Below are 19033 nucleotides of genomic sequence, written 5' to 3'. Positions count from 1 at the left end.
CAACGCAATCTGGAAACAAAGCTGCTGCGCATCGGGGAAAACAACACCGCTAAGAGGCTTATGGAGCATCTTACCTGGAAAGGGATAAATTGGGGTGGGGGGAGGGGGGGAAATAAACAACATATAACGAGATCATGACCTGAAAGGAGTAGATCGGGTATCGACCCGCGAGGCAGCGGCTATAAAACCAGATTCACGGACTCATCGGGGAGTCGGATGAAATGAAGTAGCCGGCAAACGAAGCCGGCGGTGTGGAACCGAGTGTGTATCACTGCACCAATGAGTAGGTGTTCAGAGGCGGGGGGGCGGTTTAGCTCCCATGTGTCTCTGGGAGGTGTTGATTCAGTTGTTTGCAGCTGCTGCAGATGCCGACTTAAGCCCCTTGTTTTTCTCCAACGCAGAGGTCACCGCAGAATGCCGAGATTGATGTCTTTAAAATAGACGCCAGGCGGGAATCTGTTTGTGCTTTTAAAGTTTGGGTTTATTTTGTAGAATTCCGAAGCGGTTTCTCTTCACGGTGAGATCAGGATTCCCTGTTTGGAACTGATTTCAATACTCCAGTATGTGGAGCCATTGCAGTTCTTCCATTAGCCACTAGGTGGCTTTTTTACATAAAAACACTCCAACCTGATAAAAAAAAAAAAAAAAAATCTAGTTTTAAAAAATATGTTTTTTCACATCACAGATAAATCTTCCCCATCAGCATTCAATTCAAAACTACCTATAGTTTTCGTGTGTCCCCCCCATACTAATGAAGTGAACAGTGGTTGCTAAGGAAAAAATGAAATTTACTTTAATCTAAAGGCCTGACATTAACACGTTATATCTATCAGCCCGAAAGATGAAAAAAAATGTATGGTTGCTATGGACTTTGACGTTCACATTATCCGCCATTTTGGTTTGAAACTGCGCTTTCTATAGTCGAAACAGAAAATAAAAAGGCTTTGAAGCAATTTTTTTCTTCTTCTTCTTCTTCTTTTTTTATTTTTTATTAAGCGGGTGCCATTAATTAAGAACTGGGTGACTTGTTACATGAAAACAAACAAAAAATCGTAGTCTTTTAAAGTTTGGTCTCGAAAACCTTTTTTTTGTTTTACAGGCGTTAATAAAGATATTTCTTAAAGGAGCTTTTTTAGCCCATGTTAAATTAGGGGTATAAAAACATCCTTATACATGTTTTTTAGACACTCCCCCAACAACATAAAACGCAAAACTACCTTTAGTTTCTACTTGTTTGAACATGATGTTTAATAAACATATTAATAATGTGTAATCAGTGGTTGCTAAGGAAAAAATGAAATTTACTTTGTCCTAAAGACCTGAGATTAACGCATTTTATCCATCAGCTCAAAAGAAAAAAAAAATTGTATGGTTGTTATGGAGCCTGATATTCACATTAGCCACCATTTTGTTTTAAAGCTGCAGTTTGTATAGAGTCAAAGCAACAAAGACAAGGCTTTTAAAGCAACTTTGATTTTTTATTTTAAAAAAAGGAGATAAAAAAAGGAAAACTACTGAAATATTTTTACAACTTTTAATGTTTTTATCTTGACATTTAATTTTGTAGAAAAAAATACAGACTAAAGGAATGTTAGTCCTCGTTTTTAAGATGCTAATGTTTATGCATCAAGATGAGGGAGATGTAACCTTTTTTATTCTGAATTTGCTGCTGGATTACTTTTTTTGTGCTTTCTTAGGTCGATGGTGTTCATGTGGGTTCATTATCAGCTTCTGCTAGTCTTTTTAGTTCATTTTTTGTCTCTTTTTATTAAACATTTGCTATTTTTTATAGTAATTTGCATCCCTGTCATATTTTTTTAGATCCTTTTGTTCTTGTTTTTCCAGGATTTTAAGTGTTTTGGTTAAATATTTTGTTGTCTAGTCCTCATTTAACGAAACTAATTCAAAATTTATTTTTTGATCTCGTTTTTCTCTCATATTTGCTTAATTTTTCTTATCACGTTTTGTCACGTAGTCGTTGTTTATTGTGTCTAATTTCGTAAGTCGTCTCACTGTTTTTTGTGTGCGTTTTTGCCTCCTAATGTTGTGTATATCTGTCAGCATCACAGGTTCTTCAGTGGGTCTTCTCTATAGGCGGTTGTTGCGCCGACGGTCAGATTCTCATCTACATCATTTTTTCTTTTCCCCGGCGTTTTCCTCCGCCAACATCTCGCCGCTTCCGCATTATAAATGATCCTTCTCCCACCTAATGATCATCCATTATCCGTGGCCTCAGCCGTGGAGACAGGAGGCAGCGCTGCTCCTGCTGCATCTCCTCATGCACTCGTCAGGTTTACGTTGGTGGAGGTGGATTTAATCAGGGAGATCAGATGAGGAAAAGGCGTGCTGGCTTCTCTTCAGCGTTCATTGGATCTGGAAACGCTGCGCTGGCGCCGTCATTATCCTGCTGAGATCACCAGCTTTTTCTCATGTTCTTGATTTAATATCATTTATATTTATGTACTCAAATTGTCGACTACATTTAAAACTTAATCCTTTCTTCTTGACTTGTTTCACAAGAATTAAGTCTACAAAAATACTCAAAAGCTTTATTTCATGATTTATGTCCGGTGACGGCAGCGCGTACAATTCATTTAGTCCATATCCTTAAAATCCAACATTATTATGCTAGTTTAGAACATTACATTACGTAAGTGTACTTTTACAATATTCCACTAAATTTATAAAAATTGCAAAAAATATCGCAAATATTCGTGCTTGAATTTTCAGGAAAAGATTGCGAATATTCAAGTATTCGTATATTAGCGATTTAATTCCCGGAGATTTTTTTGCAAAATTTGAGCCTTCAGAGATTGCTAATTTGTGATCTCTGGCATCACAGGTACAAATACTTGCATTTTCAGGCGCAGATCTTCTCACGATCTTTTCACGAAAATTATGTACGCATATCTGTGACGTCAGAAATCACTAAATTGTGATTCACAAACGTTAGTACACAAAATTTCAGGAATAAACCGCAAATATTCAAGTATTCGGATATTCATGATGTGTTCCAGGAAATGTGAGTATGAATGTTTGTGATGTCATTGATCACCAATGGACAGTATTTTGATATTCACAATCGGAATTACATATGCGTATTTGTGACATCACAGATTGCTAATTCGTGATTCACGAATGTTTGTGCCCAAATTTTCAGGAACAGATCGCGAATGTCTCAAAATTCATGTACAAATATTTGTGACATCAGAGATTGATAATTGTTTTTCGCAAATGTTTTTGCTGACATTTTCGTCAACAGATTGTAAACATCTCAAAAATTCGCAAATGTCTAAAAAAATTCATGTACAAATATTTGTGACGTCAGAGATCACTAATTTGTGATTTCTGACATCATAAATGTTTTTACTCAAATTTTCTGGACCAGATCACAAATATCCAAGTATTTGTACAATGATCCTGAAAATTTGAGTAGGAATGTTTGTGATGTCAGATGTAACAAATTGGCGATCTCTGACATCACAAGGATATTATCTTTAAAATCAGTCGAGGAAATTACTAGTCAATTTTTGTTACATCAAATTTTGGGAAAAATGCATTTATTGTTCTTTCTTTTGCTTTAAAATGGCTTTAAAACTGTTTTATTGTCATTAAAATGAAAAAGAATCTCAATTTTCTAGTCAAAATGCAAAAAAATTACTGTTATTATTTGCATTGTTTTTTCGTGTCTTTCATTTACTAAAGTGCTAAATGTCTCAGTTTTTTAAAAAAATTGTAAAATGTTTTTTTTAAATGCCATTTTTTTTTCAAATGTTGCATAAAAATAATAGTTAAAATCCTAAAATGACTGATAGTTTCCACTGAACATTTTCATTCTGATATTTTTTGAAGTGTAATTTTTTTTTTGTGATCGACGCCATTTTTTCAATTTTATTAGGAATAATTAAAGCAAACTTTCACTCTACTGATTTGTATTTATGACATCATTAGTAACTTTTTTAGGGCGTTTTTTTTATTCACAAATGTATTATAAATGGTTGCTATTTATTCTGAGTCACAGATTGAAGCTTCATATTGGAGAAAACGTGATAAAACGTGATAAAAAGTCATCAAAAACACAAACTTGAGTTTGTTTTTCCCCTGCTTGTCACTGGCTCGTGTTTGGCTCTGATCCGGCGGGATTTGTTTGCGTTCTCCCGCGATCCCGCCGCTCAGGTTTCTTCAAAGGATCATCTAAGTTTCCAAACGTTGTCACGGCGGCCTTAATAACCTCCTTACCTCACCGGTGTGGTATGAACCCCCCGCTCCTCCCCCCGCAGCCGATTCTGGATGGAGAGTGGGAACAGCGGTTGACGCATCCTCGCCTACCTTTAACCTGCTGCTTCATGACGGGTCGTAGCATTGATTTCTCTCTGTGCTTCTTATGCTCCTTCTCAACCAGCACGCCTTTCACATTATGGTGGAGGTAAGAGCAGTTTACCGTTCAAACTACCACCTTTCCCTCCTTTATTTGGTTTATTTATACTTTTGGACTCGATCCCACGCACCTTCAGTTTTGAGTTCTCCCATTGGTCCGTCCGTGGCATCTTCTCTGTTCTGTTTCCTGCCTGGTTTCGCTGCATGGGACGGACGTCCTCCATGTTTTCACGCTGGAACTCTCAGTGCATGGTGGGAAATGAATGCAGCCCTCCACCCCCCACCCCCCATCACACCTTTTACAGTATGAATGTCCACCTGTGATGTTTGTTCCCACCTGCTCGTGACCGTTTGACTGTATATGAGACCCGGACTGAGTGGCCCCTCCCCCGCTGACATTCCAGACAGGAAGTAGCCGCTGGTTCCTTGAAGCTGAAATCCTGTAGACTTCTATGGAGAAATAAACTACTAATACTCAGTCATCCTATTTGTCAGAGTAACTATACTATAACGCGTTTTTGCTAATCCGAGTTTTTTTTTTTCCACTTTTTTTTTTTTCAGTCATTCGAGTACTGACCAATCAGATGCCTCAATAATAGTTGGTGGTCTCACACCCAACTTTCAAAACATTTGAACCCCTGATTGGTCAGAATAGCTGCCATAGAAACGACTTAGATTGACTCAGACCGATCCACGGTTACTAGCGGCGTTTAGCTATATCGCGAAAAAACGACCGATGAACTGACTTAATGTGGTTGGAACCGCAATAAATTCAATTTTGATGCCTTTATGTGTCACCGGCGACTTCTAAATAACACGCACACTTTGATTTATCGTAGATTTTTGTTCATTTACCAAGAAAAGGCGCATTTATTTTGAAGTGTTTCCATTTTAATTTTGAGAAAAATATCTTTTTCGATACATCTTAAATATCACCTCCTCTAAGTGCAAAAAAGTTTGTTTTTTTAAAAAATGCAAGTTTTTTCAAATTTATGGTGTTTCCATTAAGAGAATTTATTATTGAAATTTCAATTTAAGAGTTAATAGAAACACAGCTGGTGCCGGTTTGTCGCCGCCACCAAATCTGCCTCTAGTTTACAAAGACCCTTCATTTGTTAGACTTCTGGTTGCCTTGGTTACAGAAGAGACTCAATCTAAAGATTAGTTTCAACAATCAACCATAACATCTTTTGGCAGACATGGGAACTTATCCATTCCCACACTTCTGTGTCTCGCCTGGTGGCATGTTGAAAGTAAACTAAAGAACTTCTCAGCACATGCAGGTTAACAAGAAGAAAAATAAAAGGCTAAAAGGGCTATTTGATTTATAAAATATATACATTTTATTGGCTTTGCGCGGACATGCTACACCTAATGTTCGTAGACTTGCATTACCACACAAAGGTGGATTGCGGTGTTTTGTAAACATGTCACGACTATCAACGCAGAGCTGCTTTTTCTCCAGAGTCCATTGGAATGTAGTTATTTTTGATATTGGTTCACGAGTTACGGTAGACAGAAGAGGGTTAGCCCGTCCTCGCTAATCCAAACCTTTTTTTTAAGTATTTTTGTTTTTTGCTTGTTATTCAAGTTATAAGCCAATTAATCGAATGCCTCCATGAAAGTGGGCGGTGCCTGTTGACCACAGAATCCAACGTTCAAAACATTCGGAAATGTTCGAAACATTTGGAAATGTTCCAAACTTCCAACAAGCTCTCTCCTGATTGGTCAGAGTAGCTACCATAGAAACGTTAGCTTAGATAAACTCAGACGGATCAACCGTTACGAACGACACTAAAGTGGGCGGTGCTTGCTGGCCCTCACGTCCAGCATTCAAAAACCCTTAAAATGGTAGGGGCGTGGCCTTCCACCAAGCTCACTCCTGATTGGTCAGAGTGGTTGCTATGGAAATTTCGACTCCAATCAACCAATCACTGCTTGCTGATGTCGTCTACGAAAAATGGCGACTGAATTGACTTAATTTGGTTGGAACCGTTTCCATTGGATGACATCACACTCACCTGGTCCGGTCTTCAGATACAGCCAGTGGATGGTGACCCAGTTTTTTGTTCTTTTTTGTGAATCTGTGGGGGAGTTCTGTGGTCAGGGAAACAGAGGTTTGATACCGAAACCGCCGACTGAAGTGGAGCGGAACGCCACTGTCACTCCAATGCTGCAAACATCTGTGGCTTTTCTTCTGGAGAAACCAAAGTCTGGCGTGTTGTCACTTCGGGTTAGCTCCTTTTAAGGTCACGTCAGCTGCTTTCGCTCACGACGTCGCCCCAAGTCAGCATGACGGAGCGCCTGAGAGCCGCTCGCCGTCCTTTCCTCTGTTTACGCCGGTTTAAACGCTAGAAGGACGTGTTTTGATGCCTTCGGTCAGACGAGAAACCCGAGGAGGCCACGCGAGAAGCTTGAGAAGAACGGCGTGAAGCAGCAGTTTTGGTGTTTTTCTGCTTCCTGCCGTGTGCTGAGTCAGTGTAATGCGCCCCCGTCGGAGGCCGAGGCGCCCCTGCGATCGGACAACAGATCCGGTGACTCCCGCGGGAGCCCCCCCGCTCGCGGCTCCTCGCCTCATCAAGCTGAAAAAAAAAACAAAAAAAAGTCAGGCAGGAGATTCCAGAGAGCAGCGAGATAAGAGCTCCTGCAGGAACACGCCTGCCGACCAGATCCTCAGGATTAGGAGTTCCGATCGGGCAAGCGGCGTCAAATCCAGGTGTCAGCACTCCCGTCAGAGTCAGCCGGCTCCGTCATCGCGCCGCTCCTGAGCAGGAATTCGCCTGTAGGCTGAAAGACCACGTCCAAAGCGCGGCGGTTTTCACCTCCGACAGGCATCGGCGCCTCGCGTTTCATCGCCGGCCGAGCAGGAATCTGTCACAGTGACATCCAGCTCCAAAGAGCCGGGAAGCGCCGCGGGGTGTTGGTTTAAGGCCGGGGATGCAACCAGCAGCGCTTAAGAGTTATTCGAGTCGATTTATTGCTGACTAGAACTCGGTTGGAGCCACCAAGTCTGACTTTAGAAAAATTAAAACTAATTTCCATTTATGTTTGGATTATGCTAAATAGAAATGTTTAAAAAAATAAAACTACCGTTTTTATATGAAATAGTTTTGACATGATGTCCTTTCAAAATAAAAGCGACATTATATCAAATATCAAAATTGAGAATTTTTTTGAAATCAATAGTAATTCTTGTCATTTTTTGCCTTAAAGTAGAATCAAAGTTAAACAAATGTTACTGTTTTTCATTTAAAATAGTTACTAAATTATTGGTCTTCCTTATAAGAGGAGTTCAGATTAGCAGGAGGCTTGTATGGAGTCAAATCTAGATCATTTTACACAGAATTTAAAAAAAGAAAAACTTGACTATAAATTTGGGGGAAAAAGGTTTTAATCTCAAAAGTAAACATTGTAAAACTAAAAGAAGTATTAAAATAAATTTAAAAACGTACGCTCTACCACAAGACCAGCTCAGTGGCCTTGTGGTAGAGCGTCCGCCCTTAGACTGGAAGGTCGTGAGTTCAAATCTTGTCCGAGTCATACCAAAGACTCTAAAAATGGGACTCGGTGCCTCCCTGCTTGACACTCAGCATTAAGGGGTTGAATCGGGGGAGGGGTGTCTGCAGCTCACCCCTCCCCCAGGTCAAATTCCGAGAGAACATTTCACTCGTCTTTCACACAAATTTAAGATATACCAAAAAGTTGCCAAACTGTTAACCTAAGACTGTTACCAAATTAAAAGTAGTGTTTTTGTAAAAGCTACTTTAAATTTTTGCTTTTTTTATTTCTCTAAATCCACTTTTTCAATTCAAATTTTTTTTGTTTTTTTCCGGAATTTATGCAAATTGTTGTGGGGGCGGAGCTTTGTGCTCATTGGCCACCAAGACTTGGTTGACACGAGGTGATGTCATTTCCACTCTAGAACAGCGCCTGCCTTTAGCGTAGCAGCAATAACTCTCCCGAAGTTTTCTGCGTTTAGTAACATTTTTAACAAATTTTTATTTCCAAATTTACGATTCATTTTTTCACATTTTTAAGTAATGCAATTAGCAATTTTGAGTTTATAGCTGTTTTCAAATTTACAATTTTAATCTTGATTTGACCCCATAGATTTCAGGGTTTTTTCTGGTTCATCCATCAACCGATCTAGTTCCACCTCTAAACTATCCATAAAGGAAAACGTTTTCTTACTGGAACTACATTATCTATAAAATCTTTTAGAAAAATCAGGAAAATTTAAAGTATTAAAGTGAGAAATCCAACAAGCCAAGTCTAACCTGCTTGTATTTAGTCTAACCTCTAAATACAAGCAATTGTATTTGGTCACTAAACTAGTCAAACTTCAAGGAAACGGAGAAGACCAGAATGTAGAATCTTCATTTTTCTGAACTTCCTTTAACGATGATGTCTTCGTTGTTTGTTTTCTAAAAGCGTCGGGCTGCTGCTCATTTGCGGCGTTTCCTGTTCGACCAGTATGCTTGGAGCCAACATTTCTGTCTGTTATGTCAATAACCGTCATGTTCCGCGCTCAGATGTTTCACTTTCTTAGAGATCTACATCCAGTCTTACTCTATGTTTCATTGAACATGAAAACCTGCAGTTTTGGTTCAAATATGGTATAAATCCAGAACGCCCTCTGTCAGTGTGCTCATTTATAATTTAGCTTCATTACCACAGGTACAGCGAGGTCGGCGTCATGAGACGGAAGTCAAAATGTCGCCTGCTAGAACTATTTGAAGTGTGAAGGCGTGACTGGAAGTCAATGACAAACACTCGGAGGGTCATTGGAGCTTTAGAAACCAAACAGGAAGAACTCTTCACAAAGTCTAGAGCCCCAACTATTGATCAGGAACAAAAGTATCGTCGATTGACGACACGCTGTAAATGTTCTAGATTATTTCATGTTTTTCTACTAAATTCTCCAGACCTTCGTCCATCTCTACGTACAGTCATTTACACTAGAGACTTGGACTTGAGACAGTCTCACATCCCTTGACTTCAGACTCTACCTCAAGTACTTGAGATATCCTTGAGACTTGAGGTTTGGGACTTGTGAAGTGTTCATATTTGTTGTCTTCAGGACGTGGCTGTCGAGTCAATGCACTTGCGTTGAGATTGCCAAAACATCAACTTCCTGTTACTGTGTGCCCACAAGTCATTTAAAACAGACTTTAATTGAAATTGCAGCAAAAGACTTGAGAACCGACTTGAGACAGCTTTAGACACTAGACTTGACCAGAAATTAAGCCTAAAAAACTCGAGACTTGACGTAAAATTTCAGTTAAAAATGTGACATTTTCAAGACTTGACTTGAAATTACAGGTTAAGACTTGTGACTTGTCTCAATTTATAGGCTAAGATTTGGGACTTTACAGCTAAATACTTGATAGTAAACTCAGAGTCAAGTCTCAAGCTAAAGATTTAAGATTTGACTTGTAATTGATACTTGAAATGCAATTATAGTTAGACATTTGACTTGAAATTACAGCTAAAGACTAGAAACTTGACTTAAAATTACAGCAAAAAACATTATATATTTCTTAATTTACAGGTTAAGACTTGAGACTTGTCTCAATAAATAGGCTAAGATTTGGGACTTTACAGCTAAATACTTAATAGTAAACTCAGAGTCAAGTCTCAAGCTAAAGATTTATGACTTGACTTGTTATTGATACTTGAATTGCAATTATAGTCAGACATTTGACTTGAAATTACAGCTAAAGACTAGAAACTTGACTTAAAATTACAGCTAAAAGCATTATATTACATCTTAAGACTTGGGAACTTGCCTTGAAATCAGAGTATAAAGCTAAATAATTGAAATAAAATTACAGCTAAAGATTCAAGACTTGACTTGAATTTACAAATAGACTCGAGACTTGACTTTAAATTAAGCTAAAAACTTGAGACTTGAAATTACAGATAAGGTCTTGAGGCTTGTCTTAATTTACAGGCTAAGACTTGGTCCTTGACTTGAAATTACACCTTGAGACTTGAGATTTGACTTGAAATCCAGGCTGAAAACTTTGAAGTAAAAACTGATAAATCATCAACGTCTTAGGACATCAACTTGATTCACTCCTTGACAGTGTTTGGTAATTTGCTAAAATTTACCAAAAAAATGTAAAATGGCAAGACAGGAACATAAAATCCTTAAAATAATCCGTCATATTCCGAAATAGATGAAGATCTTTTAAGTCATCAGACTGTTTTGTGTGAAACTATGTATTCAGAGTTGTTTGTGTAGCTAGGTACATTTTTTTTATAAAGTATTTTTAGGATCCATGAACTCAACTGATGAATTGTTGACTCTGATTCTCACTAGGGCTGCCACACGTAATCGATGACTAATCGACTATTAAAATAGTCTAGGACTAATTTAATAGTCGATTAGTCGTTACTTTATATTGTATGGAGTCAGAGTGTAGTAAAGTTGAGAGTTATAATGGTATTATGTTAGCTTTTTGGACTATTTTAGCATTTATTAAGATTTTTTAGGTCATTTTGGTGTTTGGCTAATATTTCAGCTACATGCTAGCTATTTTGGCTAATTTAGGCTTTTTTGTTTGTTTTTTATTCTATTTTGGAGTTTAGCTAATATTCCAGCAACATGCTAGGTATTTTAGCTAATTTACGCTTTTTTGTTTTTTAGGCTATTTTGGAGTTTAGCTAATATTCCAGCTAGCTTTTTTTGGATAATTTAAGATTTTTCCCTTTTTTTGGCTAATTTGGAGTTTAGTTAATATTTCAGAAACACACTAGTTATTTTGGCAAATTTAGGATTTTTTCAATTTGTTAGGCTAGTTAGGAGCTTAGCTAATATTCCAGCTGCATGCTAGCTGTTTTTGGCTAACTTAGGCTTTTTTCAGTTTTTTAGGCTAATATGTTTTTATTGTCAGTTAGCTTCAGCAATTTCAGCCATCAGTTGCAGCATCTTCAGCTATCAGCACTAGGATCAGCTTACAGCATTCCCACTAGCATTATCGCAGGTAATGCTGTATATCTAGTTATAGTTAGTTTAAAGCTAATGATGGTTAAGATGTGTGCTTTACATCCACTTTGTGTATGACCTGATCAGTCAACTAATCAGAAAAAATAATCAGTGATGAATCGACAATTAAAGTAATCGTTACTGGCAGCCCTAATCCTCGGTGCCGGCCGTACTCCTCCTTCCAGCTGGTTTTCAGATGATCCAACGATCCAGACAAACCGGGTCAGAGTAGCAGCATGAAGCTAACCAAGAACATCCGGACGAGCATCGAGTTCTTTGACCCGACTAACTGCTTGCTGGTTCAAACAGGAATTTTCGTAACACGCTTTCCGACGGTGACCCGGTCACCCCCGACCGATGAGCTGTCATCGGGCTCGACCCACAGTGAGAACACTGCGACAGATGAAAGGGTCGCCCGTTTGTGTTGCAGAACCAGAATTAAAACCAGGTGGGCACGGTGGTGAACCCGAATCGTGAACACCGATGTTTTCGTCCTGCTCTGACATCCGAACCTCGAGCTCCTCCCCTGGTGGGGGGGTGTTTTCCTCGCCGTTCGGTGTGAACGCCGGCAGCAGGTCGGCCTCACGGCTCGCTGTTCGTTTAAATAAACACAGGAAGGACGCCTCGTCTCTTTCCTTCATTACATCATCCAGCCGACAAAGAGGGAAAAACACTCTGGAGCTTCTCCGAGAGGCCAAAGTTCACCAGGAGCTGTAAAACTTCCCGATAAAAATCTAACTCATAAAGTAGGAGTTCACCCCCCACCCCACCCCGAGCCGTTCCGGTCTAGTCCGGACAGGCTTCCCGAGGAGGACTTGGACCTGGAAGGCGGCTGGTGCTTTTATCCCAAAGATAGCTGGGAGGTGTGAGATGTTTCCAGCTATCAAATCTGCCGCAAAGCTCCGGACTCGGGGCCAGCTTCTTCCCGGGAGGTTAGACAAACAGCGCCGCGCCGGCGGACGGCGCTGGCCGGGCCCGCCGGACCCAGCTCCTCCTCTTCCTCGGGCCGCGGCGCAGATCTCTATCGGGTTTCATCAAAGGCCCATCCGTCATGTGCTCGTCTTTCTCCTCCACCTTTCATCCCTGGAAATGTGACTCCCGCGCCGCATGCTTGTTTTTGGCCCCCCCTCCCCCACGTCTCCGTGTCTCATCTCGGCGCTGGCCGGCGTCCTTCTCTGTCAAGTCACATGTGAAAGTGATCAGCTTAACGCCGATCGCCAGCTGTGTTTAACCTACTTTGGATGTGGAGCAGCGGGCCTCGCTGATGCGTCCTTCCACGGTTTTCACACCACAAACTTCATTAAGGGACCAAAACACAGAAACTGCTGATGGAGTTTAACATTATGAGAGAGAGACGGAACGGAGCGCTGTCACCAGGAAGGAACAACATTCAAAAACATCCAATCAGACGGAAATACAGACATACGTACATCTATTCATCCATCTATTGATCTATTCATCCATCCATCCATCTATTCATCTATCCATTGATCCATCCATCCTTTGATCTATTCATCATCCATACATCCCTCCATCCATCTATTGATCTATTCATCCATCCATCCATCCATCCATCTATTGATCTATTCATCCATCCATCTATTCATCCATCCATTGATCCATCTATTCATCTATCCATTGATCTATTCATCCATCCATCCATCCATCCATTGATCTATTCATCCATCCATCCGTCCATCCATCCATCCATTGATCTATTCATCCATCCATCCGTCCGTCCATCCATCCATCCATTGATCTATTCATCCATCCATCCGTCCGTCCATCCATCCATCCATTGATCTATTCATCCATCCATCCATCCATCCATCCATCCATTGATCTATTCATCCATCCATCCATCCATCTGTTGATCTATTCATCCATCAAGACGTAAATACAGACATACATCTATCAATCATCCATCTTTTTATATATTGATCTATTTATTCATCCATCCAACCAACCACCTATCCCTCCATCCATCCATCTATTATCCATCCATCCAATCATCCATCTTTTTATCAATCTATTGATCCATCCATCAAGACATCTATTTATTTATCCATCCATCGTATTATTTATCTATCCGTCTATTCAATAATCTATTTAATAATCCACCCATCCATCCATCTCCAAGGGGTTTCTGGGTCCAACCCGGTGACTGTTGGTCAGAGGCGGGTACACCCTGAACCGGACCCTCACATTCAGACCTGGAGGCTCTTATCGAGTCCCCCATGAGTCTACGCAGCATGTTTTTAGACTGTGGGAGGAAAGCGGTTTGCTGGAAGAAAACCCACAATGCACCAGGAGAACACGCCTGACGTCCCAATCAGGACTCAAACCGGGCCCTTGCCGTTCACTGTTCTGGTCGCTGTGGACCCGTGTGAGTAACTCCTCCTTAACGCTGATGTCCTCTGCTTGCAGGACCCCGGGCCCTCGCCGCCGTCCCCCATCCTGGGCCACAAACCCCTGCAGCTGATCGAGGTGAAAGCCAGGGGGCGCTTCGGCTGCGTGTGGAAGGCGCAGCTGCTGAGTGAATACGTGGCCGTCAAGATCTTCCCCATCCAGGTACGCTGGCGCCGGAGCGGCACGCCGAGGTCCCAGGGTTTTTGTTGTTTCTGTTTCGCTAACCACCCCTCCCCCGCAGGACAAGCTGTCGTGGCAGAACGAGTACGAGATCTACACCGTGAGCGGCATGAAGCACGACAACATCCTGCACTTCATCGGCGTGGAGAAGCGCAACAACAACCTGGACCTGGAGCTGTGGCTCATCACCGCCTACCACGATAAGGTGAGTCCGGCCCCCTTTTCCCATCATGCAGTGCATCTAAACAGAACCTGCTTGTGGGGGGAAGCCGGTTCCAGGTGGATCCAGCTGCAGGTGTGAACCCGCGGTTGAACCCGCGCTCCTGCAGCGTCTCCTTCACTGCTGATTTATGCCCCCATCTTTGATTAGGATTTCCTGGCGGCGTGCGGCGTGCGGAGGCTTGCCTCGCACCTCAACCTGTGAGGAGAATCAAAGAAGATCTCCAAACAAGCCGACCTCTGTCCTCCTGCGGGTGCTGCCTGCCCTCTAGTGGCGGCGCTGCAGAACGGCGCCTGGCCTCTGCAGGAGTGACCTTGTGTCGGACCGGCATGTTTAATATATGAGCGGAGACGTTGTGTAAGGAGGAAGGAAGTAAACAGACGGAACGTGTGAGGAGCTTTAAGGTCGACTCGCTAAAGTAGTTAAGTGTTTAAGCATCCTTTTAAGCCTGATGGGAAAAAACATCCCAGAGGTCGATGATCAGGTTCTTTCAGGTCAAGATCAGTTCTCCGTCGCCATGGAAACGTCGTGTTTGTCTGACATTAGTGGGTCCCATATAAGGTTACGTTCTCTTTAGCTTTCATTTGGAAAAAACTTGTCTCAAGATCTGAAAATGTGGATTTTTGTTTTTATTAAATTTTTTGAGGTGGTTGTAAAGTTGAAAATGTTCTCCTGAAAGAGCTTGAGTCCTTGATTACAGCCTCTTAATCTCATAAGTCAACAAATGCTCTCCACTTTTTAAACACTATGTTTCCATGGCAACCAACTCAAATTTGGGTCAATGTGCCCTATGGATTCTCTCTCCTAACTTGTCTTATATAGACGGATGTTTGGGCCCCCATCACGCCACTCTTTAATGTTTTGGGTGTCCCCAACTCGCCGTTTCACTAGACGTGTGGTACCGGCACTGTGTTAGGGTACTGGTACTGGGTTAGTACCAGTACTAGTACCAGTACCAGTAAACGATTATTTTAATAGTCGACCAATCACCGATAATCTTTTCCGATTAGTCGACTAATCGTGGCAGGACCAGTACTGGTACTGGTTTAGGGTACTGGTCCGCGTTTCATAAGTTGAGGACCCCTGATTAACATATGATTTTTTTTCCTATCTGAGGACCGGTACCAAGAAACCCTCAGACCAGTCCTGGTTCATGAGCCCTGATTTAATGGGAACAGCCAGCATGTCAGGAAACATAGAGTTGGGGACACCCAAAACGTCAAAAGGTGGCGCAAAGGGGGCCGAATCAGACGTCTATATACGATGAGTTGGGAGTGACAACATGCCTGACTGAATTTAGCTGTTGGATTTAGTTCCGAAAGCCCACAACATAGAATACTAACTCTGTAGTGGTTGTGACCCTTGACTTTAATGGATCGCGCTATTGTAAGTCAAATGTAGGGGGGCACTTTAGCAAAAATTAATTGAAACTTTTACTAGCTAGGTCACGACACACCTTTAAATAAAAATGCAGTATGTGAAACCTATGCACATCCTCGTCGTTTACCTTTCTATTGCTATGGATTTGACGAGTGAGGAAAAATGACTGGTTGCTAAGGAAAGTCTGAACATTTACTTTGTTGTAGAGACACAATATTTGGTACAGCCATCTATCAGACCCAGAGAATAAAAAAAGTTAATGGTTGTTATGGGCCATCCCCTTTATTAGCGCTGCTAATTTGAATTTGTTTTCATGCAATTGGGATATCTTCAGCAGAAGCCATTATAAGGATGTTGTGCTGTTCTCCTTCCATTTCTCTGTCACTGCTGCCATAAAAACTACATTTTTTAGCAAAAAGCCATTAAAATTTTTGCTAACCAGGTTACAACACACCTTCACATTACCTTTGACATTTTGAATCAATCATATGGCTGGTTGCTAAGGAAAATGTGAACATTTACTTTGTGGTAGAGACCCAATATTTGGTACAGACATTAATCAGAACCAAAGATGAAAAATAGTCTATGGTTGCTGTGGGCAATCACCTTTATTAGGGCCGCCGTTTTAAATTTGTTTCCATACCATGGGGATATGTTTAGCAGAAGCCAATAAAGGAAGTTCTGTCTTCTCTCCTCCAGGGCTCCCTGACCGACTACCTTAAAGCCAACGTGGTGTCATGGAACGAGCTCTGCCACATCGCTCAGACGGCGGCCCGCGGCCTCGCCTACCTGCACGAGGACATCCCGGGACACAAGGATGGGCACAAGCCCTCCATTGCTCACAGGTGACTGACATCAGTGACCTTTTGAGTGATCCCACACTCTCCGCAATCTGATCTGTCGGACTGAAAGTGTCTCCTCCTTCATTCAGGGACATAAAGAGTAAGAATCTGCTTCTGAAGACCAACCTGACTGCCTGCATCGCTGACTTTGGCCTCGCTCTAAAGTTCGAGGCCGGCAAATCCCCCGGAGACACACACGGACAGGTACGACCGGCACACGCCTTCACCGTCGGCTTACATTTCTGTGCAGATGGAGACTTTCACTGTTTTCCATCCCGCAGGTGGGAACCCGTCGCTACATGGCCCCCGAGGTCCTGGAGGGCGCCATCAACTTCCAGCGAGACTCCTTCCTGCGCATCGACATGTACGCCTTCGGCCTCGTCCTCTGGGAGTTGGCGTCCCGTTGCACCGCCGCAGACGGTGAGCGACGCTACCACAAACGCTCTTTCAGGGGTTTTCAGTCCAGTTTGTTGATGGTGGGTGTGGTCCACAGGCCCGGTGGACGAGTACATGCTCCCCTTCGAGGAGGAGGTGGGCCAGCACCCGTCCCTGGAGGACATGCAGGAGGTGGTGGTGCACAAGAAGCTGCGGCCCTGCCTGAGAGACTGCTGGCAGAAACACACGGTGAGCCGCCGCTGCGGGGTGTCGGGAGCCTCTCTGGTTTAGGGAAGCTAAAACGTGTGACTCCTGGTGTTCCTCAGGGCCTGACCATCCTCTGCGAAACCATCGAGGACTGCTGGGACCACGAGGCCGAGGCCCGCCTGTCCGCCGGCTGCGTGGAGGAGCGCATCGGCCAGATGCAGCGCCAGGCCCCCATCATCGGCCCGGACGAGATCGTCACCATGGTGACGAACGTGGACCTCCCCCCAAAGGAGTCTAGCCTATGATCACCTAACCAGCGGGAAGTCGGCTGGAGGAGAGGAACCTCCGACCCTGGTTGGTCGGTTTGATGTTTTTGGTTTTGTTCAAGTTTCTTTTTTTTAATCTTTTAAGTGCGGGCCGCTACTTCAGGAAGCCCCCGCGCCCACCTCACTACATCAGTCCACGTCATTTTTGATCCGTGTGCCTGAGGATTCGAACGCCCGTCTGTCAGCGGGCGGGACGCTCCGGACGAGCCCGGGACGGCGGGACGCTTCTACCACGCATCGTTTTTTATACACACACACGCGTGCAGGATGTTTGGACTTTTAACTGAACTGCATTTTAGTGTTTGGAGAAAAAACACAAGAAAAAGGTTAAAAGGTGTCGGGGGAGGGGCCCCGATGCGCCGCTGTTTCCTGTGTGCGTTCCTCCGAAGAAACGACTCTCTGCCAACAAGCAACGGCTTCTGAATGTTCATAGTGTAATGCTGCTGTACATAGTGTATCATGGACCCTGACTGGTTGTTTATTAGGCGTACTTTAACCAGGGGAGGCGGGGCTTAAGGGGGGGCGGGTCCATTTTCAAGCATTACGACAATTTAAAACAAGAAAAAAAAACAAAAAACATGAACCTCTTTCAACCAGGTATACCTCAGTTCAGATGGACTTCATCATCACCCCCCCGCTCATCGTCATCGTTTCTTTGGCCATAGGACACGCCCCCCCTAACCCCTCCCACTACGATGTCTCTCACTATTTTTTGAATATTATTTTGGGTTTGCTCTCATCACCAAATTTTGTTGAAATCGGAGGAACTCGCCCGGGGTTTGATGATTTTTGGGGGGGAGGAGCCAGATTGGAGGGCCCCGCCCCTCAATCCCCTCCCCCTTCTATCCAGCTGAGCCAACCTCCTTTGTTTGTTTCTCGTCTCTTTTCGGAACACCTCAGGAATCTTTGCTACTCTCTTCCTCGCGTTCACGACACTAACCGGGTTTCCTGCGGGTCGTTTTTTTACGTCTCTGTTTTTGTTCCTTTCAGCCATAAAACTCTGCCGGTTTTGCCGTTTGGTGTTTCTCGCATCGACGCTAACCCAACATCCTGGTGCCATCCCCTCCCCCGCAGACACACACTTCTAATCGATGTCAGGCGAAACGGATGTATCAGTCACTGCCGTGACCTTTGACCTTTTCCTCCGAGGGGACGTTGAACTCCGGCAGACCTGCAGTCTCTCCTCAATCTTTGGGGGGTTTTGGTTTCGCGCGGCGCAGTTTCACCGTCACGAGGAAATAAACCCCCCCCAGCGAAGGAAGTCGAAGCCATCTTTGCCAACTGTAGCACGAGAGCGACGTCTGCACCCGCCGACCCGCCGGGTCAGAGCTACCTCATCCGCAGGGATTTCTTTGGGGGTTGACGGTGAAACCATCAACGAAGCAGTTGCCAAAGTGGCTTTTTCTAAACCCCTCCCCCGCCCAGGTGAAACTGCGCTGCCGCTGAAACCGACCCCGACCGGCAAACACCATTCAGGGATTCAGTACTATGCTCTTCGAAGTCTACGTGAGTTATATGCAACCAGTGCCGCAATCTACCGCTGCAGGAGTGACTTTCAACACACCCACACCCCCGACTTGTAGCATCTTCATTTTTGTTTTTGACCCCCGTGACCTTTTGCATACTGACGTGTTGTATTTATTTTTAATTTACTGGCCTGAGGTTGTTTTTATTTTCCTTGTGGGGGAGGGGGTTCGGAGCTCAGGTGCAGATGAGGATACGTGTT

General features: G+C 43.1%; 1 protein-coding gene across 2 annotated transcripts in view; it reads left to right on the top strand.

Annotated features, from left to right (window-relative positions):
* The window catches only part of LOC112156615 (activin receptor type-2A), a 53126-nt gene extending 35241 nt beyond the window's left edge, over window positions 1-17885 (top strand). Inside the window, exons 5-12 of one of the 2 annotated variants that reach the window (XM_024288856.2) lie at window positions 4403-4426; window positions 13796-13939; window positions 14019-14162; window positions 16257-16402; window positions 16489-16603; window positions 16681-16819; window positions 16893-17023; window positions 17101-17885. In XM_024288856.2, coding sequence (XP_024144624.1) covers window positions 4403-4426; window positions 13796-13939; window positions 14019-14162; window positions 16257-16402; window positions 16489-16603; window positions 16681-16819; window positions 16893-17023; window positions 17101-17286 — 1029 coding nt within the window. In that variant the 3' untranslated portion in view covers window positions 17287-17885. The remainder of the gene's footprint in view (window positions 1-4402; window positions 4427-13795; window positions 13940-14018; window positions 14163-16256; window positions 16403-16488; window positions 16604-16680; window positions 16820-16892; window positions 17024-17100) is intronic. The other variant, XM_024288857.2, reaches the window with a different exon arrangement.
* The last annotated feature ends 1148 nt before the right edge of the window (window positions 17886-19033 follow it).

This window comes from Oryzias melastigma, linkage group LG2 (assembly GCF_002922805.2).
Source record: "Oryzias melastigma strain HK-1 linkage group LG2, ASM292280v2, whole genome shotgun sequence".
NCBI lineage: Eukaryota > Metazoa > Chordata > Actinopteri > Beloniformes > Adrianichthyidae > Oryzias > Oryzias melastigma.
The sequence above is the reverse complement of the archived record's forward strand: the minus strand, read 5'-3'. Positions and strand labels throughout refer to the sequence as shown.